The sequence below is a fragment of the Calypte anna genome, chromosome 14 (assembly GCF_003957555.1).
Source record: "Calypte anna isolate BGI_N300 chromosome 14, bCalAnn1_v1.p, whole genome shotgun sequence".
Lineage (NCBI taxonomy): Eukaryota > Metazoa > Chordata > Aves > Apodiformes > Trochilidae > Calypte > Calypte anna.
Window position 1 is genome coordinate 4,483,624 of NC_044260.1, and position 23,589 is coordinate 4,507,212.

The following is a 23,589-nucleotide window of genomic DNA, read 5'->3' on the forward strand; positions in this document are numbered from 1 at the left end:
AGCACCCACTGCTTTTCCAAGAGCAGGTTTTCAGCTGTCTTGCCATGCTCCATGATTTGTCACTGAAGGGTTTGCCATCCGAGCAGCTCAGTACTGCCTGCTGAAGGCTTCACTGCATAATGTGTCTTGAAATTTTTCTTCCAGAGACCAATTTGCCTGCTCTCTTTCAGAATAACCATCAGCACAGACATAAAGAATACATGGAATTACTTTGTGACCAGCTGAACTCAATTAGCCAGATTTTCCACAAATTTTGCTGTGGTGGAGATGAACTTTAAGCAGATTTGAGTTCAGGGTTGCAGTACTTGCTAATGCTGCTCATAGTGCTCTTCTGTCACCTCTCTCTCTCTCTGTCCTCAGGACGACTGCTGGACATTCTCCACACCAAGGGCCAAAGAGGCTATGTAGTTTTCTTAGAGAGCCTTGAGTTTTACTACCCTGAACTCTACAAACTGGTGACAGGGAAAGAACCTACACGGAGATTTTCCACTATTGTTGGTGAGTAGAATCTATCCCAAAATAACCTCTTGAAATAAGTGCTATATTGATGACTGGGCTTGATATTTGTTTTTATTTTGTCAAGAAATGGAAGTGTAAGCTCATCTTGTAGCAGCATTCAGCCGTTTCTCAGTCCCATTCAATGCAAAATAAGCTAGCAATTCATCAGGAACATCCCATTTGTTTGAATGAAGCTAAAGAGCTTCAAACTGAATGATAAACATCACAAGAAATCTCAAGAGAAAAAACAATGGACCAGTGGACTAAATTATACTAATGACCTACTCATGCAACAAATTTGGAGCATTCAGATTAATTGTACTTGTACAGATTCATTTTGCAAAGTCTGGGCTATTTCCACATACAGACCTGTCAGCTCAGCTGAAACAAGACAGACGTAAAAGCTTCATCTTTTATCCAGACAAAATTCTGTGTGCATACAAGGTGATCCTAGTAATAGTGTGCTGTGTAATATTTGTGCAGTTGCTAGAAAGATATAAAAAATTTAACTGTAATTGTGAATATTCTGCACCTCTGTACGTGTTGTGGGACGTTTGTTTCTTGCTCAGTTCTGCTGGTTCTGCTTAAAGTGGCTTTATTAGAAGTTGACAAGCTGTTCAAACATTTTCAGTTGAGGAAGGACATGAAGGCCTTACCCATTTCCTAATGAATGAGATCATTAAGCTTCAGCAGCAATTAAAGACAAAAGATGTGCAGCGCTGTGAACTCTTGGCTAAGTCTCGCCAGTTGGAGGATGAGCGAAAGCAGCTAAAGCTGAACAAGATCGAGCTGCTGACCTTCCAGGAGAGATACAACAAGATGAAAGAGGAGAGGAACAACTACAGTGATGAGCTGGTCAAGGTGAAAGATGAGAACTACAATCTGGCCATGAGATATGCTCAGCTGAGTGACGAGAAGAGCATGGCTGTGATAAGGAGCCGAGACCTACAGTTAGAGGTGAGAGAAATGCTCTGGGCTCCTTTAATCTGGAGCAAGAGTGGAGTGTGGCAGCAGTTTCAAGCAGAATGGGACTTTTTCTGACAGCAGGAAGGGGTTGAACTCTGCTTTGGTTTGCTCATCCAGATGATTCAAGGCACTGCTGAACAGAAATTCCAACTGTAACGATGTGTATTAATGACAGATAATTAACATGTTTGTAATGGGTTAGCAGAACAGAGCATTTTAGAACAAAAATTACAAAACAGAATTTTTTACTGAAAACATAATTTTAGCTTTTCAGGCTCAGTAATATCTTGGGACAGTTATTGGTATGGGAAGCTTGGGCAGAAAGTTCTGGAAGCTCATGCTGTCCAGCTGCTCACAGCCACCAGATTCAAGTATCTCCTGCCCTTCATCCCCACGAATCTCTCTGATCTCAGGATTATTCCCCCACTTTAAAATCTTTCCTCCAACTAAGATTATAATATTTTTTTTGAGTCCAGGTGTTGCAAACAGTAACAACCAGCCCACACTAGCTGTAGCTAGCAACTAGCAGGCTTCTGCTGGAGAATTAAAAGTTCAGTCTTGGACATTCAACATGCATACCCAAGGACACCTAATTATCTGTTTCTTCTTAGGATTCCCAGCATAAGCTATTTTCTCCACCTCTGGCAGTGTGTTTTCACCTGGAAGTGAGAGTGTTGTCAGAGCAGTGAATACCAGAGCTGGGAATGATTTCTTTCCTTTCTCCTTCTCACTGCTCCCTGGTTGCTGCAGATTGATCAGCTGAAGCATCACTTGAACAAGGTGGAAGAGGAATGCAAACTGGAGAGGAACCAGTCTTTGAAGCTAAAAAATGCTATTGAAAACCGACCAAAAAAGGAACAGGTCCTGGAGCTCGAGAGGGAAAACGAGATGATGAAGACAAAAATCCAGGAGTTACAATCCATCATTCAGGTATAAATACAGATTGCTACATTTAAAATTCCAGCCACTTCAATTTATCCTTCCTGCTTCAGCAGTCTCCAACCTCTCCTTGCCTCCAGGCATGCCATTGCTCTCCTCTCATATTGCCTCACATGCCCCACAGCTCACAGCCTGCCTTGGAGGGTCCCCTTCAGGATCCAAGAGTCTGGAGGAAGCTGTGAGAAGGAGACAGAGAAGCAGCAGGTTGTGACAGCTCCCACGTGTATTCATTAGGGGACAAGGAGTAAACGAGTAGCTATGGAAAACAGGAGGTGGCATGGTTTCTGCTACTGCTCCTCACCTCACACTCAACACATAATCTTGTTGTAATGCTAGGAAGTGTTGAGTGAAACCTCCACCTGCAAAGCTACCATAAACTCAAGTGCAAAGTTAGGAAAAACGGAAGGTTGGTTATATTGCTCCCAGCTGTCTGTGGTACTCCTTGTACAAACACAAGCATGAGGAGGAGTTCTAGAAAAAAAAAACCAAACAAAACAATGTCATTTAATAAATCAAATTGTACATGAGAGTTTGGCTCTCTTAAGGTGCAGAGTGCAGCTGTTTAATTGCTGAGTGCTCAACTCCATCTTTTAGCCCTGCTGTGGTTCTTTGTACCAGGCTGTCACTACAGGTCTGTGTTAAATAGCCAGCCCAGAAGTTTCTGACAGTGGCTCTCTGGACCCTGTTCTAGGCTATTGGCGTCTCTGTAACAAAGGGTCTTAATGAAGCAGAGGGTAATTAAGGTTCCTGTGACCTGGGTGGTCACTATTTCCCAGAACACCCTGTAGAAAGCTGCTGTAACTTCCATAGGGATCTTATCTAACCTTAGTTTGGGCAGATGGGGGGAAAGGGTGATATACAGCAAAGTAAGCACAGTGTTACTCTGTGGAGAGCTTAGGCAAATATTAGGGTATATGTGAGAGTCCTTAGCACTTTGCTGGAAAAAGCTTGTGGCATTTTAAAATGACACTTTAAAAATTACCAATAGAATGTGTTTTGGAAATGGCTGTAACTACTGGCAGTGCCTAATGATTCCCAATTCTTACACAAATCAAATTTAAAGGTTGGAAAAGGGTGTAGTATAGACGTTTTGGAGAGTTCTGGTCCACAATGAATCCTTTATATTAATTCAATTGGTCTTAGAGCATCTAAAGAAACATCTAAATAATCGCAAAATAGCTAAAAATAGAATTTCATTATCCTAAGTGAAAGTGTAAATAAACAAAAAGCATTTTGTTCTAGGAATAATTAGAAATATTGGATAGCCAAAATGTCACTGAAATCCCAAATTAGTCTAGGTATTTTAAAAACAAATACACATATTACTTGCTTGCACTATATGCCTTTTTCATCTGCTATTTATGGTTAGTTTTAGATGTCAGTTTATTTGTTAGAACCTGATCTGGTAATCTTGTTAATTTTAAATCTGGAAGAATAAATACTGCTGGACACCACAGAAAATGAAGCTGTGGCACAAGCTACTCCAGGCATGTTTAATATTCTCTGAGCACAGCACTGCAAAGCCTAAGCATGCTTTAAAAATTCCCCTGAATGTTTTCTTAGGCCCTGCTCTTTGGCAAAGGGGGATTTTTCTGGTTAGGGAGAGCTGATTAATAGAGAAGAGCTTCGAATGCAGGGCTTGGAGTGAAGAATTGTCACTACATCCAAAATGGACCAAATTATAGCCAGTACAACAAAACAGTAAAACAGTTCTTTCATGAGACTGTTCTGACAGCAAGACAGCCTTTATTTATATTTTCTGACACTCTTTTAAAATATGAACAAATGTCTCTCTCTCCTCTGCTTTCCCATTGCATCACCATGTTCATTTTCTATTCCTCTTGCTTGCTACTGTCTTTGTTACTTTTCTCCCTGCAATACTTTTTTCTCTTTCCACGGACAGTCTCTAAAAAATGTCTTTGCTCAGGCTGACAAGAGGAGTTTGCCAGATTCAGACAAAGCCATTTTGGATATTCTGGAACACGACCGTAAGGAGGCACTGGAAGATCGGCATGAGTTGGTCAACAAGATCTTTAATCTCCAAGAGGAAATTCGTCACGTGGAGGACTTGAGAGATAAGGTGAGAAATGGAAGGGGAAAACCATAGAATATCTTGGACCAGTGCTCACAAGACCCCTGAGAGCAGTGGTGGTGGTTAACATTGTGTCATTTCCAGTATCTCGAAGAGAAAGAAGATTTGGAGCTCAAGTGTTCAACACTGGGAAAAGATTGTGAAATGTACAAGTACCGAATGAACACTGTGATGATACAGCTGGAAGAGGTGGAAAAGGAGCGAGACCAGGTATCTAACAGTTAAAATGGGAAAAATTAGTAGCAAAAACCTGCAGCTCATATGCGTGGCTTTGAGGAATTGTGGGTAATTGGACCCAAATTGCCATTAAAAATAAACAGTTACAAGAAATTGTTTCTTGTTGGAATTTGCATTACAGCAATTAAACATAGGGTAATATTGGGTTGTTTTCACAGCATAGCATCTGGCAGGCAGGACCAAGATCTTAACAACAGCTCCTGCAGCCTTGATATTGGTGTCAAGTCATCTGCTTTTCCCTCTGGAGCATTTTGCCACCAACCAAGAGGGAGCTGGAAACGACCACCCCCTCCTCACCAGCATTTTTAATAGCACGACTGTGGCACAGCCTGATCCTAACTGCAGTGCTAACTGGAGACTGGTTACTTGTTCTGAAGTTCCCTTTCCAAACACCTTCCAAGCAAAAACCAGCAGCACCAGCAGTGCTTGGTGCCCAGGTGCAAAAGAGGTTTCTTCTCTCCCCCGCAGGCGTTCCGCTCCCGTGACGAGGCTCAGACTCAGTACTCACATTGTCTGATTGAAAAGGACAAATACAGGAAGCAGCTTCGAGAGCTGGAGGAGAGAAATGATGAACTCCGGATTGAGGTGGTTCGGAAGGAAGCCTGCATTGTGAACCTGGAGTGCAAACTCCGACGCCTCTCTAAGGACAGTGGCTTGCAAGACCAGGTAGGGATGAGGAAGACTGGCACGAGTTGGTTTTGGTTTGGTTTTTTTTAAGACTTGCTTTAAAAAACATTCTGGTGTGAAGGAGAGAGGGGACTTTTTGAGTTCCCTCCATGAATTAACTGTGGAAAATAACCTCCTTCTACTAAATATCAGTGTTGTGAGTTCTTCAGCACCATGGGGTTCAAGCTGTCTGTTACTAAGGCTGGCATACCACAACTTGACTTAAATTTTAAATGGAATGGAAAGAACTGCAGCAAGACAAATCATTTCTGCACTGAGGTAGAAACTAGAAATACTTGAAAGGAAAATGCCCCCATAAACAGAAATCTGCACAGATGTCAATCTAAATTACTGACTTGGTCTGGAGCCATATTCTCCGTGAGCTTGTGAGGCTCTGGAGTCAGAGAAAGTTCAATCAGATTACTCTGAAGGGACGTCATGAGTTGTACCAAACTGGTCTCAGAAATGTTTCCTTCTGACCTTCAGAGTTTACCACGGAATCTACCCATTACCATTATCTCCCAGACCTTTGGAACTTCTAGTCCAAAAGCCAATGGCCAGGAAGCAGATGACTCCTCCACTTCAGAAGATTCTCCAGAAGACAACAAATTCTTCTTGCCTGATCAAGCTCGACTCAGGAGAAGAGTGAATCTAAAGGGAATCCAGGTGTGTCTTTATATAAGGCTGGAATGATAGAGTGCAGGGACTGTTAGAAAACTTAGAACATGTCTCTTAGACATGTTGTGGTCATGCCTCTGAAAATGCTGTGCTGTAGAACTAGGAACAGATTTGTAAAGCACAGTGATCTGTCAGTTTTTGCCCTGTGGTGATTTGCATCTTAAGGAGCAGATATAATCAGGCTTCACATCCAGTTTTCTGTCCCTTCTCCCCATTTTGTGTATTCTCCTTGCTTCTGCTGTTCATTCCCATTCTTGGACTGTCATCAATAAATTGATTCTTTGCCTTCATAACAGTATTGGGAAAAAAATGACATAATGCTCAAAGTCCAACACAGAAGTAACGAAACGTAGAAAACGAAGCACTGGTGGAAAAGCTCACATCATCTTGAAGGAATAATGGAATGAAATGGACACAATCTAGAGCATATTTAACTGCCTAATTTAGAATTAAATTATGGCAATTTCCTCCCACTTAAGAGGAAGGGGTAGCATGAGTTAGGTCCATGATTTTCCCAACGGGCTGCATTCATATAGCTATTATCTGATGCTATGTTCATGAATTGTGAAAAATACACAGTCTAACATTTGTGGGGTTTAGCTTCTCTTTCCTTTCATCTGCATTTGAATTCTCCCTGCCCTTCATAACCTTTCTGAGCTCTTACTGTCATCATTACTTATGGCAATAGAGCTGCATTTTTCACACTGCACACTCCAAAAGGATGCCTGTTGTACTAACAGCTGCCTGAAACCAGTCCCAAGGCACCTGCTTCACCTTTTGCCTCTTTGTTCCCTCAGCAGAATCTGGAAATTGCAGTACATCTGGGCCAGACTCTTAGAAGTAGCAAGGTAGCTAGCTCCCATTCATTGCAGTGGCAGTTAGCTACCTAAATATCTTCTAAATGTTGGGTTCTGTTGTTTAAAGGAGGACAAATATACTGCAGCATAACAGTATAAAAATAGAGGTTAAAATATCTGGTTTACAGTGTGTGGTAAATATTTTGCATTTGTGCTGATTTTTGCCCTTTTTCGTTTAGATAAATCCAAGAGCTAAATCCCCTGTCAGCATGAACAAAACATCAGAGTTTCAAGGTCAGAAAGAGCACCCATGTCCTTATTCCTTTTCTGTTGCTTTGTCTCATTCACTTAATCTCTTTAAGTTGTTTTAAGAAATATGCCAACTAGGGAAATTCTTAACTGAGTCCATGTCAGTAAAATAGACAGTTTCTGTCATACTGAACAATGTCATAATCTAAAGTAGTTGAGTGTTCCACCTGAATGTCCTCTCCATCCAAAGTTACCTCCACAGACATACAGTATTGCATCCTGTGGCTTATCTATTTTTCTGGTGACCCTATTTTCCTTTTATTTTACACAAACTTTGAAGTAGTTGGTGTTACACCTGTTGTAAAAGTCATTATACCATTCTCCTTTTGCTGCTGGAAAAACATTTCATGCTGCAAAGACCCTAATGAGTGATTGTCTCATGAGTTTCTTTGTCCTTCAGCAAAAAGAAATTAATTTGAAATTTAAAGTTAAAGGGAGGAAGTTGGAACCAGCTGCCAAGTTACCAGATCTGTTGCTGTATAGTGATGTTTGAGCTACTCCTAATTCCTCTTATTTATGTAACACTGTTCTTGAACCAAACACCATCTTAGGCAGCACTTCCTTTATTTGTTGTGTGTGGCAGTTTGCTTACTGTGGTACAAAACATGATGAGAACCATGGGTCCTGCTGCAAGGCAGGGCATGTTAAACAGCATGTCTGGTGTCAGGTTACTCCTCTGATTTGCCAAATAGTTTTAGTAAAAATATATAGGGCAGAGCCAAAAAACAAAAGTTGGCAAGAGTGGGGTGTGTTCTGGTGTTTCATCAGGAGGCTGTGGGGGAAGAAGAGGGAACCCAGTGCTGCAGGGCACAGAGCCAGTCCCAGAGCTCTGGGGAAGCTGGGGGGGAAAGATAAACTGAAATGGAAAGATAATCTAAGTGTTGTTGCAAATCTGTGAAAAACTCTGGATTGAAGATGATCTGACATGATTTTCTCTGCTGTCTCTCTTTTTCTCTGTCATCCGTGAGCACAGCAGACAGAGCACAGGATGAAGATGGGGCTGATGCCAGCAATGGCCGCACAGACACCACCAGTTCCTCTAATTCTGTTTCCATCAGTTACTCCATCAGCAGCTGTGAAGTCAGCAAAATTGTGAGGAGCCTTCAGATGCCCCTGGCCTGTCTGTGGCCCTTTCTCCTAATGTGGTTCAGAGCTTTCGCAGCTCCCTATTAGCACTTCACTTGCATCCCAGCTGTGACTAAATTCCAGGCCCTTGTCAGGGGCTCCCTTAATCCTTTTACCAGCATTTTGTTAGAACCATGTTATTAGCCTTTTCCAAAATCACAGAATTGCTTTATGTTTATATAAAGATATTTCGAAGGTATTTATGACCTCTTGCTGTCTCCTTATGCCATTTCACATTTCCTATTAGAAGAAAGAGATTTTCTTTAAAAGCTGCTTTGTAATTTATTTAAGAAAATTTTCAGTTTGTTTTCTTTTTTTTACTTCTTTAATGCTTTTCCTGTCTATAAGTACAGTAAGTGAGGGAAGGGGTGCATATCACAGTTGGAAATTTCTGCATACTATAGCCAAACTATTTCTTCTCTGCTTGCTGTATCCCCATAATCTCCCAAGGTAGATATTCCATTATACGTATGTGAGCACTGACACAGCAGGACAAGCAGACAGAGAGAGTGCTCTTGCAGAGTGTTAATAACAAAGAACAAAACATCTTTCTAGAACACTGTGAAAAATGCTGCCCCCAGGAAATTAAAATTATACCCAAGAATAGCTAGGAAAGAACTCCCTGCCACTTGTAATAAGCTTAGCTGGGTTAAGAATATTCTTTGGAATATTTGTTGGATATTTAGGCAACTTGTATTGTCTTCCCTCTGGTACAATTCAGTTTAGTTTCCGGTGTACTAGATTAATAATTTAACATGTGGAGATGTGTATTTTTCTCCCTCATCCCTACTATTTATATATATAAGTACACACACAGCTTTTCATCCTGTTCCTCCTATTTGTCAGCTGTGCAATACATGCACCACCTAAGAAGGGTAAAATCAAAATTGTTTGGTAAATCATCCAGTCCTGTGGTCATAGCAAATGGTACCGTGTCAGCACACAAGATGTGCATATTGGTGAGATGCTGGACTATATGAAATATATGACCACAAATGTTCTTGTGTGTAGCATTCTGCATGTCCAGAACAAATCGTCCTCACTGCTGTGCGTGCTTCACAGCACAGAGCACCCCTGGCAAGCTGGCAGGTTAATGCTTCTGTGAGTAGAATGGATAGCATGTTTAAGACAGATAACCTTTCTCTCCCTCTTTTTTTTTTTCTTTTTTGACATAAGCAAACCCTGAGAAATCGCAATGACAGTATCATGTCCACCACTCCTGAGCCTCCTGGAAACGACTCCATACTCCGGCGCTGCAAAGAGGATGCCCCTCCGTGCAGGTAGGCAGCCAGGCTGGGGCAGTGTGCCCTGTTCTCACAGGGAGGAGGTAAAACGGGCTGTAGATGCACTCCTGTCTGCCTCTAGTTGGAGAACTTCTCTTTGACGGTAGGGCTGACTTTCTAAACTCCTCAGGGCTGGAGTCCTTCGTCCCTATTTTTGTCCAATACATTCAGGAGTCTCTGAAAGTTCAGCTGGGGATGGATGATGCATTGATACCGCTGCAGCACTGACTTTGTAATGCATATAATAAGAAACAACATCATGGTGACTCAGCACCAGTGCTATTGGAGAGTGTACTCTAACTTTTTAGATGGATATGGCTTCACTTTTTGCTCCTCAGCTCCAAGCTGCCTGTGTCCCTGTCCTTTCCTCAAAGCCCCTCCTCCTCTGTAAGCTGCCAGAACAGAGCTGAGATGCTTGAATGAAAGTGAAGAATGGGGAGTCAAGAAATGGAGGGAAGAGGAGAAGGGAGGTAGTGCTTGTTGGGCTCAGGGCTCTGTGTCTTAGCAGAACAATGAGGGCAGAGGAATGGATTGTTCTCTGCTTCACCTGCTGCTATAGCTTCCACTGGTAGGGTTGTGGTCCTGCAGACTTCCCCTGCCAGTGAAATTTGATCAGCTGGTGACTGGGAAGTTTGTGGCAGGAATGAGAGAGCCCTTGCCTGCCTGGCTGTCCTCTAAATGGCTCTGAGCCCTTTTCTAAAGGTTATGTAGCAATAAAACACTTGAACATACTTTTTGGTGTTTAGCTCACCTTTAAAAGCCTTTGGCATGTCTGAACATTTAAATATTTGCAGTATATGCAGTAAAGATTACATGGGTTTTATTCATCTTCTGGACTTCACTATAGTTCTGACTATATTTTATTCTTTGTATTCAGGCACTGGAAGATTGAGCCGTACTCAAATCTGATTTTTTTCCTCATATTAGATACTCTTTCCAACTGGCTTGTGAGAGGAAGGAACCAAATACTTTTGAGCAAGGCCTGAATGTGGCCTTATTTTGTTGAACCTAATGGTCATTAAAGTCAAGTATTGTTGCAGGAGGAGCCTTTCTTGCTCCTGAGGCTCAACAAGCTGCTGACCTCTCCATTGCCTCGCACAAGAGTGAGCTGAGCTCTGTGGGTGTGTGTCCCACCTTTATTGGCCCCCTGGTCTTGCTCATGCCCAATAGGGGCCTGTCCTAATCAGGCACAGGTGGACTCACACCCACTCATTGGCAACTCGAGGCACCTGGTTTATCTTGTTTCTCTACAAAGTATCTCAAGAGCACAACCAAAAGTTCACTGTAGTTTATAACTTTATAATTAGCCTGCTAAGGTTTTTTAACTTCCTTGTGAACATAATCCAAAATATTTTTTTTTGCATGACAAATTGCAGGTTTCACGGTTCATCTGATCTTGATTTGTGTGGAAAAACTGTGAGATCATAGCTTAGTAGGTGGGAAAAGGTGTATTATTTCCCTGCTTATGCATGGTGTAAAAATAGCTGGTTCTTCCCAGACTGGCTGCAAAAATTCACCCCTCACCCGAAGCCAAATATCAGAGAAATATTAGCTCTACAGGAGACCTACAAATCATTCTGAGGAAAAACAAGCTGCTATTTAAACAGCTTTGGAACCAAAGAAGAGGCTTTAATGAAGTAGTTCTAGTGAATCAGACAGATCACTCCCTTGCGTGGACATTCCCAGCGTCCCTCTAAGATCAAATTTTGGTGAATTTTAATGTTCTTTTTTTTCAAGGCCACCCAATGGAGTTCCCCTTAACAGGAAAGGTGGTGTCTGTGGGAGCTGAACTGGGGCAAGAGCTGTGGCATAAAAGTTTCTGTGCAAAAGCTTGGTGCACCTTTCCATTCTGATACCGCAGGCATCTGAGTTACCACAAGCGGTACCACTGAATAGTTACAAAATGTTTCCAGTAATTTAAATCAAGCAGTAAATTACTCCTTTACTGCTGCACTTCAGTCACTTCTCCTGCACTCTGCCCATCAGCAAGCTTCTGATATTTTTGATTGAAAAAACCCATCCTGCAGTGTATGTACAGCAGAAATTATGCAACCTTTTTTCTCAGTGCTGCAGCAGGTGTGGTCTAAGTCCCACATCAGAGGCCATCAGTCAGCAGCTCCCCTTTGTCCTCAGTAAAGTTTTCATTTCCTCACTGCTTTTCACAATTCTTTCTTCTGTAACTTCTTGCTGCTTCACAAGCTTCCCATGTCAGCTTGGGAACACATGGTATCTTCCTGCCAGCTTCCTACATCTTCCCTGGGCCCACGGGCATGTTACTTGCTTTCTCTTCATTTTTTTCTTTGCAGTTGTGCTACTGTCTGAGGCAATGCCTCCAACATCTTTCTTTTTCACAGATGTTCCTCTTTCAGAACTTGCTGAAACCTGCAAAGTGAAGCATTCTCTCTCCTTTTTCCAGTATCTCATGCTTTGTTTTTAATTCCAGCTTGATTGAAGAGGACAATGACAGCTTTGGATATGATACTTTGGAGCTAGATGGTAAGCAGGATGGTATCATGTATCTAGTTTAATTATATATATATATATATATATACACACACACACACAAATATTTGGGATGAGTTCACCAGCTACAGATACTGTCAAATAATCAACTCCCAGTCTAAATAAGATGGAACAAATAGCCTGAGAAAAAGTCATTTCAGTTCATTGTAACAAGAAAACAAAGGAGTGTCTCATGGTGAGAGTGAGAATGTAGTTATTCCTGAAGAACTAAGTGGGAGAAGGATTAGACTCAATGAAGCTTTTTTACTGCGAAGGTGCTTGAACACTGGGATAGGGTTTTCCACAAACTGACTTGTTTCCACCCTTGGAAATATTCAAAACCCAATGGGGCAAGTCCTGAGCCATCTCCTCGAGCTGAGCCTGCTCAAAGCAGGAGACAAGGAAGTCTCCAGACGTCCCTTCCAGCTTGTTCTGTGGCAGTTATTAGGTAGGTCCAGTAATCAAGGATGGCATTCCTTGCCATGGCCTGTGGACATGAACCTTGCCTCTTCATCAGCAGTTTTCTCCTTGAGTTTTGTATGGGATGGGTCAAACATTTATTTTTCCCTTTTCTATCTTTGTCACTCGTTTTCCCTCTTGTTACTCATTTCAGATGACAGTCACGACAGGCAGTCACATGGAGCTCCTTCAGTGCACTCTTCCTCATCTTCTCATCAGTCAGAAGGTCTGGATGCCTATGAGCTTGAGCATGTCAACTCCATATTTAGAAAGTTCTCTCTGGAAAGGTATTTGAGATGCCAGTTTACCTACCTTAGACAAAGACTGAGGGGAAAAGCTACTATGGTAGAGATCCTCCATTTATCTATTATTTGCTGAAGATAGAATAGCAGTCACAAGCTGTTATTTGTCACAAATATCTCATGATACTGTGCTGAGCCTCCTTTATGTCAGCAGCCATATAACATCCTATTTTGGAGCCCTTTCATATCCTGTAAACCAATGAAGGTCAACCTAAAATTTCAGAAACTCCAAGGCAGACAAAGTGTGCTAGAGGCTTAAATTGATCCTTGTGATCTTGTTATCTTGCTGCCACAGGTTGCTAGGGGAGGTACTAGAATACATGAATTATTCATTCATATCAGAGCACTTGAAGCTATCCAGATCCTCTTCTCCAGAACTTACGCAGTAATGAAACAGATTTCTTTTAAAATCCTTAGTTCCTAGTGCTTGATAACACAGTTTATTTATGTCTCTCATTTATCATGAATGTATTTAAATCTGGAGTGCTAGCTAAAAGCTGAGATAATTCACTGTGCCTTCCCTTCCTGAACACAGACCCTTCCGTCCCTCTGTCACCTCCGTCGGTCGCATCAGAAACTTCTGCCACAGCATCCAGCGTGTAACACTGAATGGAGACAACCTCAACTCAGAAATCACTCTCGTTGGGGGTAATGATAGAGGGAGCTTTATCAGCTCTGTCAAGGCTGGATCACTAGCAGAGAAAGCAGGTCTTCGGGAGGGGCACCAAATCCTGCTGGTGAGCATAAAGTAACCAACAAACAGTAGTGGATGTCTCTCTGCTTACTTGTGTGCATACTCCACACAATCCTTTGTTTCTTCTTTTGTTTTGTATTAATGATGAAGCATGACTCATGAAGAAGAAAACTCTGCTGGAGACTATGAACATATGGGAGAATAGTATTTACAGTCATCCAATACTCTCACACACTTCTGCACTTTACAGTAGCTCTGTATGGAAGAGCTTAGAGCACCTGATGCTTGCTTTGATGCTGCATCGTATAGCACAGCCCCTCTGAAAAGACTAGAATGGGATTTGTTTTGAATTTCCTTGTTCCTTCCTGCCTCTTGACTCCTAAGCCAAGCTTTGGAGTGGCCTGTCCTGGGACTGGCTGTGGCATGGACAGAAATGGCTACAACTTAAAATAGGAATGGGTAGAAGGGCTGCATGGCTGTCCCTGGCATCACATAAGCAGGAGTTTAATGATGCTTCTTCTAAGTTGCTCTTTGCTTAGTTTTCTCTCCATTGCCAATGTTCCCAAACCATTTTCCTATTAAAATGTCTCCAAGGGGAAATAAACCCCACAAGTTACATTCCTGCACTACATACTACTGGGAAGGCTGGAAATGTCAAACAGCTGCAGTTCTGTTGACTTCTACCACTCCTAGCTTGAGAGAAAAGAAATGAAATAACTAAAATGTAATCTGCATCCTGATAGCAAAGTATCTGCATTGTTTAATCAGAAAAAGATTATGCTGCTTTTAAAAAAAAAAAATAATTGTATAATTGACTGAGAGATTGAACCTGCACTGGAGTAATACTTTCTTTCATATCTAGCTGGAAGGCTGCATCAAAGGGGAAAATCAGAGTGTTCCCTTGGATACTTGCACAAAGGAAGAAGTTCACTGGACAATTCAGAGGTGCAGTGGTCCAGTAACACTCCAGTATAAATCAAATCATGAAGGTAAGTCCAAAAGTATTTTTCATTTCAAATAGGCCCAGGTCTATTATAGGAACTGGTGTCTGGGTGTGAATGACAGAATGAGAATATCCTTTGTATTGGTATAAACCTGAAGAATGCCCACTGGTGTTAATTATAGCTGCTCTGTGTTACTGCTCCAGCCTTTAGCTTTGTGACTGAGAACAAAAAAAAGCCCAAATATTTGCCATTACCAGACTGAAGAATTTACATGGTGGGCCAATAACAACATGTCTCACAAAACACATCCAAGCTTATTTTTATGTACGTTTTTGTGTAATACAATGTGGTGATCTAAATCATCTTTATCCAGCTGAAATTGACTTAGCATTTACCTGATAGAGTTGCTCTGTTTATTACCTTTGTGGCTTTATCTCATCTTTAACAGCTGTAGTTCATGTGTGGTGAACTGAATTAGATTTTAGTGTTCATGGCCTCTAATGTAAATTTTGGGTTATGGACCAAAAATTACAGTCTGAAATCCATTTTTCACTGGTGTATATAAAGATGAATGTGGTTGGTTTTTGGTTTGGTTGGTTTGTTTTGGGGGTTTGGGGTTTTTTTCGTTGTTTTTGTGGGGATTTTTAATGCTTGTTAGAGAATTCCAACTGCATAGATCACACAGGAAATTATGTCTTTGATTTTCTTTGATGTTTTCAAAGGTAAAACTACTGCCATTTTAAATTTTTTTTTAGCATAAAGCATGTTATAGATTGTGAGAGGGCCAATTATAGCTAAATAAAGGGAATAATAAAGGGAATAGCTTGTCATTAAAATTGGTGGCACAACTCAAGATGTCCTTACAGGGCAGAGCTAGAGCTGTGTCTGCCTCTTTGCTGAGAAGTTCCCTGTTTCACAGGTCACATGTGGAGTGTGTAAAACAGAGTTGCCTCAAAATATCATTATAATGTGAACGTTCTCATAGATTCTGACAGCAGCAGCATGAGCTGTTTCTGAGTCAATGCCCCATTAGTGTTTTTAAGATGCAAACCCCTAAGCTTGTAACTAATGTAACCAAATTCTGGAAGTATAAACCCTCTCTTGGAGGAGCCTCAGAGGTTGCTGCTGTGTGCTGCTCCCAAAGGATGCGCAGGGATGAAGCCGTGGACCAGGAGCAACCACATTTCTCCCCTTCCTCCACTGCTGCAGGTTACCACAAGCTGCTGTCAGAGCTGGAAGAGGGGCTGATCACATCAGGGGACTCCTTTCATATCCGCTTGAATCTGAACATCTCCAGCCAGCTGGATTGCTGTTCCCTGTCAGTGAAATGTGATGAGATTGTTCATATCCTGGACACCATGTACCAGGGGAGGTGTGAGTGGCTCTGTGCCAGAGTTGACCCCTTCAGTGACAGGGACCTGGAGATGGGGACCATCCCCAGCTACAGCAGGTGAGGGTAATGCTGAGTGACCACAGCTGAGAGCAGGAGTCAGCTGTGAGTAGCTGCTGTGAGGAAAGAGGTCTATGTCTTAGTTTTTGAGATAAAGCCTGGTGATGTTAAACTGTAATACGAGCTACAAAGCCTTAAAAAGGAGACTCCAGATGTTATCTCAAAGAGCAGTCTGGGTTTCTCAGAAAGTATCAAAGGAAAATATGCCATGGATATTCTTTAATCTTTAACTGATCTGCAGTTCTGCTCATTATTTTGTTCCTGAATTTACTCCGTGCTTTATTCATCCTCCCTGCTATTCCTATTTCATCTTTTCTGGAGGCACAGACCCATTGCAGTCCAACTTTCTCCTGAGCAGTTTCAAAGGTTTCTTCATCTATGTGATTCCATCCTTTCTTTCAGAGCCCAGCAACTTCTTTTGGTGAAGCTGCAGCGGTTGATGCACAGAGGAAGCAAAGATGAGACAGAAAGCTCATCTAATACCCTTAGGGCACTCCGAGTAAGTGTCTAGAAACACGATCTTTTCAACACCTCAACTGCTACTTGTTCATTTTACAGAAAGCCCTGTTTACCCTCTATGTAGGTTTTGATTGTGCCAGGCAATGGGCACCTTATGTGTGCTTTAAATAATATTGTCCTTGGCAATGGACCTATCTCTGGTACATTGTTAGCCCTTCCAACTATGAGGGAGTACATTTTGACAGTTTGGTTTCTGTTCTGTGTATTAGTTAATCCTTCTCATTCTAAACCTCTAATGCATCTTCGCATCCACATGAAGAAGAAGCTGTGTCCTTGGAGTTAAGAATCAGAACCTTATCCTTGGAGTTAAGAATCAGAACCATCTCCTACTGTGAATAAGCATCTAATCCACAGAGCTATCATTGTCCCATATTAGAAAGACCTGTCTCTTCCATCCTATATATTGTGGAAAGAAATAATTTTATCAGGTCTTCCCACACAACAGTCCTGCTGATTTCTCCTATTCCCTCAGTGAAAATAATTTGACTTCTTTCTTTACACCCAAGAACTCCATCTTTCCATCATTAAAAAGTGACTTTCCTGTCTATTAGTTACCATAAGTTATTTTTAGAACTTTGGAGACATTCAGCTTAGAACATTTGCAAAGACACTTGAATTTGACTTCATTCAAGGTTTAGGGGTACACATCCCTTCTGTGCTCTGGTCCCCACTGATCAAAGGGACAGAGATCACTTGCAGAGATCATAGTGAAAGCAAACATTTTTAATCCAAAAAATGCTTGGTGCAGAAAATACCTCATCCATAAGCTGGATGGAGAGCAGAATGGAATGTGGAATGTTCCTCAGAGTAGGTCATGCTATGTCTACAGTTTGCTTAGAATACTGTATTAGGGAGAGGTGTGAATCAATCACTGTTCTTTTTATCAGAAATATAAAATATCTGCTTTTGCTTGTCCTTTTCAAATAAAAAAAAAAAAAAAAAGAGGGAAATCAAAATTCCTGTGTTATTTTTCACTAGAATACATTGCAGCCAGAGGAGTCTGCACCACAGAGTGACCCAAAAACCAGCCCTCGCCTATCCCGAGCAAGCTTTTTTTTGGGCCAAATATTACAGGTAATAAAGCTCAAATTCTGAATGCAAAATCTGAAACAGTGGATCTGAACTGCAGATATTCTAGTTTCCAGAAACCCCACCTCAGGTTTACAGATTCTCTAGGGATTTATTCCTATGAAAAAGAGATTTAATATATTAAAAAGATGTATGGGTTGTGTTTTATAACTGCTCTTCTGACATGGGGTGTTTTATTTTACACGTCTGCCATCAGACCCTGAAATGTGTTTTGCTTGAACTGTAAAGAACCACTGGGCCAGACCAAATCCCCAAGTCTCTGTGAGATGAGGTTCCATCAGAAAATAGTCCTTTAATTGTAGGTCAGTGACTGTGAGAGTGACAGAGTCTGTATGGGTGAAAGACAAAAAAGTCTTGTGCAGGAAGATGACTGTTAAGATTAGCAAATTACAGGAAAAGAAATAAATACATGGATAGAGGAACAGTCGGGTGGGTGGGGATGAAAGAAGGAAGTTTATTTCTCAGTGTAAAAATGTGCCATGTGGGAGGTTTAAGTTCTCTGTAGTACAGAAAGATGAGGTGGAGTTTTGGGTATAATCTGTGATAAATTTGTGCAAGTACTCAGACTGGATACGTTACTCTGCTGTGGACACATCAGTGCTTGTACTGAGATAGCAGGGAGCTCTGTGAAGAAAAAGAGCATGCTGCTTGAGAGCAGAGAACAAAATAAGAAGTCCCAAAGGGGATTAACAATGCTCTGATTCAGATCTATGATATTTAAAGAGCCTTAGAATTCAGTCAGCAGATCCATGGACTCTTGTCTTTGATAGATGTAGGTAATTCAGATCTTGTAGATAACAAGCGTGGGCTGATGAATACATGGGAGAATAAAGGCTGTAAGAAACAAGGGTGAAATCCCTTTGTTCACCTTTTCAGTTTGTCAGTAGGTCTGAAAACAAATACAAACGTATGAATAGCAACGAGCGAGTCCGTATCGTCACCGGGTCACCCTCTGCTCTGGCACAGACCTCACCTGAAGCAAGGAAGCCACTGCCTGACAAACTGGAAGGTAGGGATAGCTGATGATAGCTTTTATACACCTGGCACTGACACAGGGGCTGCCTGTGAAAACCATCATAACTCTTTCCTATTCCTAGCATCTATGGTCCCTCTGTGCAAAAACACAACATTTGTGACCAAAACACCAATTTTGCTAAAAGCAGTTGGGGCTCTAAGTCTTCATGAGCAAACTTTCTGTTTGGTTGGAAATTCTTCCTAGGTGCTTTCTTGCTCTTCTTCCAAAAACATTTAACTCAAGGTGTGCTAATAAGCAGGAAGATGCTCCAAATAAGTATCCTGTTAAAGCATGAAATAGTCTCTTGAAAGAAAAAAGCACTTGAATTATTTAGTATTAGGTTGAACATCATATTAATGGATATACAGTAAAGACAACCCTGGCAAAAGAGAAAGGAGAGGATCAGTGTGACTAACTATGTCATTTCTGCTTCATGTGTTTCTCCTTTTTCTCCAAACACTTGTGGAGAAAAAAAACAGAGGGTAAATGTCTTGTTCTTTACTCAGATTTGGATTCTGAAAGTGAAATCAATAGGAGGCTCAGTCTGATCCCTTATAGCCTGGTGAGACCAGTCCACTGTGAGCGCAGGCGCCCCGTGCTTTTCACCCCCACCATGCTTGCCAAGACCTTGGTGCAGAAGCTTCTCAACTCTGGAGGTGCCCTGGAATTCAACATATGCAAGCCAGGTAATGGGATAAGAGAGGACCATGACTGCTGGCCCTCAGTGAGGGTAATATGAGCATATATATGCATGCACACGTAGGGGCTCACAGCCGGGATAGTTGCTTGAGGTACTTCAAGTCACATCAGAGTTATGAGTAGCTATAAATCCTACTTTTTTTGAGAATCTCTGAGATATTTGAATGGTTTTGAGACAGCCAGTGCACATGGTTATGAGATTCTATGTCTATGAATATTATCCATGTGTATGCTGTGTGGTTGCTAGGATGCCCCTTCGAGACTGAAATGCTGTGAGTGCTCTTTCTGTTTGCATACTGTTTGCATACTGCGTAGCTAGGCAATGTGAAATTTTGATTAATTTGTTTCTAGTATTTGCTATTATGAGGAATATCTTCCCTAGAGCAACTCTTAAGTTTCTATCTCATCCAAGGCTGTGAAGATTGTGCATTTGATCTACTCGAAAGACTGATTTTCTTCCATGCTAAGTGTTTACTATCAAAGCAATATGCAGCACCGTGATTGCTGCAGGGCAGGATTGTATACAACACAGCATTAAACACAGCTGACGTTTCATTTTTACACTAATATTGAATACCCACCACACACACAGTACTCAGGCTTACAGTTATCCAGACAGAGAAACTGAAAAGTTAAGTATTATAATAAATATCCCCTGTCTTGCAGTATAAAAGCTTTGATGTAGAGCTGCAATTCACAAGGGGGCTGGTACCACACATTGCAACCTAAGCCAAAATTTTTTAAACTTTAAATACAAATGTTGGAACACTAAATCCTGGTTTTAAGAGCCTATACTGAAGAAACCTTCTGTTTTAGCACTTCTCAACATCCTTCAGCTCTGAAATGTTACTATATAACATTAGGTGCTGGAATTGTATTTACTGTTTTAATTTAATGTCTTCATAGTGTTGTAGTAATCGCCCAAGGACTCATTGGTGCAGGATACAGCTGAGATGCTCAGCTGTGATCAGATTAAGCTTTAATTGAATTCAGTGGAAGGAATGAGACAGCTGTTAAGACAATTCATTGCTCGTCCTCTTTCCCTGAACCATCCTTGCATCCCCTGTGAGGTACTACTGGATAGTTTTCTATGTGTTCTGTTGTTGTAATCTTGATTTGGTCCTCATCCACATCTCTTTCCAGATATTGTAACAAAGGAAGAGTTCTTAAGGAAGCAAAGAACAGAGACTGTCATCTTCAGCAGAGAAAAGAATCTGAACACATATGAATGTATTGTACCTGCCAATATTGAGGCTGTCACTGCCAAGGTGCTTAGAGTACCCTGTATCCCCTCAACTGTCTGTCTGTGATTATTTCTGCAATGTATGTTTCTTCCTGAATAAGACTGGCCAGTTTACAGTTTTCCTTTGCTCACCTTTAATCTCAGATTTGTATTTATTCTCCCAGATGGCTTTTATTTGTGCTCTCATTTTTCCTTTTCTTTTTCATCCTCAGCCATATCCTTTTATATTCTTGCTCATTCCCTGTGATGCCCCACATTGATGCTGAAAAATATCCTTACATTTTCTATGCTCCATCCCTTATTCAATTCCTTTTCATATTATAAGTATGCATGAATGTGTGAGAGAATAAGAGAGACAAGGACCCAGACAAAAGAAAGGATAGCCTGAAACACAGGCACAGGGGTGTTGAGTACAAAGATAATAATGTCAAAGACAGAGATCTCATATCAAGTAGAGCAGATTTGATGCACAGCATGGAAAAAAAGGAGAATTAGTGTTGGTTTTTTCTCTTACAAGTAGTTGCAGTAGATGTTCTCTCTGAGCAAAGAGCAAGTATATGTGTTTGTGTATATCTAAAACTGCTATTTTATAGTACTTTTCATCTTTGGAGCAATCCATTTCTATTTTAAACCTTTCCAGAAAGCTATTAAGCTCAGCTGTTATAATTGACTAGTTTTAAACCAGTAGGAGGAGCCTGGAGTTTAAATGTATATTTGATTAAAAGGTTTTAAAACAGTACAGTAGTATATGTAGTGACCCCATAAAGTATGGGTACCTTTATTGTGATATTCTAAAGCAGTGGATGTTCCTTTGTGACACTGTTATGACTTTGTTTTTAGAATAAGCATTGTCTCCTGGAAGCTGGAATAAACTGCACAAAGGATTTAATCAAAGCCAGGATATATCCTATTGTTCTCTTTATCAGAGTCTCAGAGAAAAACATCAAGAAATTCAGGTAACATATCAGACCTTTTGCATATTTGATATTCTGTTTCATTCAGTGTGTAATTCTTGACTCCAATAATGTTCTCACTGAGAGAAATAAAGAACATCTTCTCCCTTCATGCTTCTGTGTGCACTGTTTCCTCCCTTGACTCCTTGCTGAAATATTACAACCCGGGAAAGCAGGAATTCCCCAAATCTAGCACTAACTCACTGTCACCAGTAGCAATGAGCTTTGTAGGTGGATGGCACTGAAGAATAAGTTGTTTTCTCCATGCTCAGCACTTGCATGGCATTTCTTAAAGTCATTCTAGGTGGAAAAGCAAAGGTCATAAACACTTGCACCCTCCCTGCATTCAGTCCTCTTAAATTGTTTCACAGCAAGTGCTGTTCCTCGGGGGCAGCATGGAGGTAAGGGGAGGATAGACCTGAGGTAGCTGTGTCCTTGACTGTTTTTATTGCTTGTGAGTAGTCAGGAGAAAATAAATCCTCGATGGGAGCTGGGACTGCAGGATTAACTTAAAATGACGTTTATTTTTGGTCTCCTCTTTCCACACAGGAAACTCTTGCCAAAGCCAGAGACTGAAGAGGAGTTTTTACGTACGTGCCGACTGAAGGAGAAAGAACTGGAAGCACTTCCATGTCTTTATGCTTCTGTAGAGGCAGATGCATGGAGCAGCATTGAAGATCTGATCCGAACAATAAAAGAAAGGATTGGAGAAGAGCAGCGTAAAACCATCTGGGTAGATGAAGATCAGCTATAAAAAAGCAAGAAGTAAAATGAAGCTCTTTGGGGACAAAAGGACACCCCTAGGTGAAGGGGCTGGTGGAGTTCTCTGTCAGGTGCCCAGTGCTCCCTCCTGTTTCCCCCTTGCTGGCTGGGAGCTTCCTGCTGGCAGACTGCATGTGTGGAATGGTACTGGGGATGTGTTGGACAACCAGTGTCTCAGATGCTGGGGATTTGGGATGTGGGTCAGACCACAGCTATCACCATAATTTCTGGCCCACCAGCATTTCTTAAGGGACAACATCTGAGTAACACAGGAGAAGGACAAAGATCTTGAGGGGGAGCTTGGGGTAAATTATTATATTGAAAATGGGGATCTCATTTGGCTCATTGAAAACTTCCATTGAGATCGTGAATGGAATCAAGCATAAGGATTGGGTAAAGGATATGGAGTCAAGATGTGCCTCACACACACCTCGAGCTGAGATTCTGAACATGCTCAATTAAGGAAGCTGAAAGCTGGTTGATATCAAGAGGATCACCACTGGTGATGGTCATAGCAGCTCCATACCTCTATTTTTCCATAAGTATTTTAATCAGAAGACAGAAAAATGGCTATTATTCCAGGCATGAACTAAAATGACAGTTCTGCCTTCCTTTTACACCCCAGTTCTATTTAACAGTGTTGCAGGTTTCCATTGTAGTCCTGGCACTTACAGGCAAACAGCCTCCCCTGTCCCAGATGTACATCGGGTCTTTCCAGATCTGCCAATGTTTTCAGCTTATCCCTGTCTCTGCATTGTGTTCATTTGTACATCTCTCAATTTTTAACATTCTTTACTTGTGGAAAATACCACGGTGCCTTCTCCAGACAACAGGTTTCTCTGTTCTCAGCTGAAATCTATATTTTTCTACAACATCATTGCCTGCCAACACACCAGCTCACAACAGGAGCGGGTGTTCTGAGAAGAAGAAAAGGAGAATTTCATAAGCCAGTAATCACTGGGAGTCACTCAGTCCTTGAGTCTCTGCTATGACTGACAGCAAGAAGACCAGCGAGTATCATGCTGTGCTCTGGCCGAGGAGGATAATATTTTCAAAAGTGTGTACATGACTTAAAAAACACCATCCAATTTTCAAAAGCACTTAACTCCTCAAAGAGTTTAAGTTCCACTGATAATGAGTGAGACTTAGACTCCTAAATCTCTTACAGCTTTTAAAATTTTTCCTCTGTACATCAGAAACTGTATTGAGACTGCCAAATTGATTCAATAAAACTGACAAGATAATCATGACTTGCACAATTTCTGATCTGAAATGCAATAAAATATGACCTGCAGACAAAGAGTTGTACATCCCATTATCCTCAAATCCTTCATTCCTTGCCATATCCCTCCCTTTTAAGGTGCATTT

At 41.3% G+C, this 23,589-nt stretch overlaps 1 protein-coding gene across 1 annotated transcript in view; it reads left to right on the top strand.

Moving 5' to 3' along the window:
• CARD11 (caspase recruitment domain family member 11) overlaps positions 1-23,435 on the top strand; it is a 43,601-nt gene extending 20,166 nt beyond the window's left edge. The window contains exons 3-24 of the mRNA XM_008498542.2: positions 361-498; positions 1,130-1,455; positions 2,215-2,394; positions 4,331-4,483; positions 4,580-4,705; positions 5,201-5,398; positions 5,885-6,064; positions 7,113-7,167; positions 8,156-8,274; positions 9,484-9,587; positions 12,034-12,086; positions 12,706-12,838; positions 13,389-13,590; positions 14,410-14,536; positions 15,701-15,941; positions 16,344-16,440; positions 17,439-17,534; positions 18,426-18,558; positions 19,071-19,250; positions 20,407-20,531; positions 21,347-21,462; positions 22,009-23,435. Of these exons, the coding sequence (XP_008496764.2) occupies positions 361-498; positions 1,130-1,455; positions 2,215-2,394; positions 4,331-4,483; positions 4,580-4,705; positions 5,201-5,398; positions 5,885-6,064; positions 7,113-7,167; positions 8,156-8,274; positions 9,484-9,587; positions 12,034-12,086; positions 12,706-12,838; positions 13,389-13,590; positions 14,410-14,536; positions 15,701-15,941; positions 16,344-16,440; positions 17,439-17,534; positions 18,426-18,558; positions 19,071-19,250; positions 20,407-20,531; positions 21,347-21,462; positions 22,009-22,213 (3,287 nt within the window). The 3' untranslated portion in view covers positions 22,214-23,435. The remainder of the gene's footprint in view (positions 1-360; positions 499-1,129; positions 1,456-2,214; positions 2,395-4,330; positions 4,484-4,579; positions 4,706-5,200; positions 5,399-5,884; positions 6,065-7,112; positions 7,168-8,155; positions 8,275-9,483; positions 9,588-12,033; positions 12,087-12,705; positions 12,839-13,388; positions 13,591-14,409; positions 14,537-15,700; positions 15,942-16,343; positions 16,441-17,438; positions 17,535-18,425; positions 18,559-19,070; positions 19,251-20,406; positions 20,532-21,346; positions 21,463-22,008) is intronic.
• The last annotated feature ends 154 nt before the right edge of the window (positions 23,436-23,589 follow it).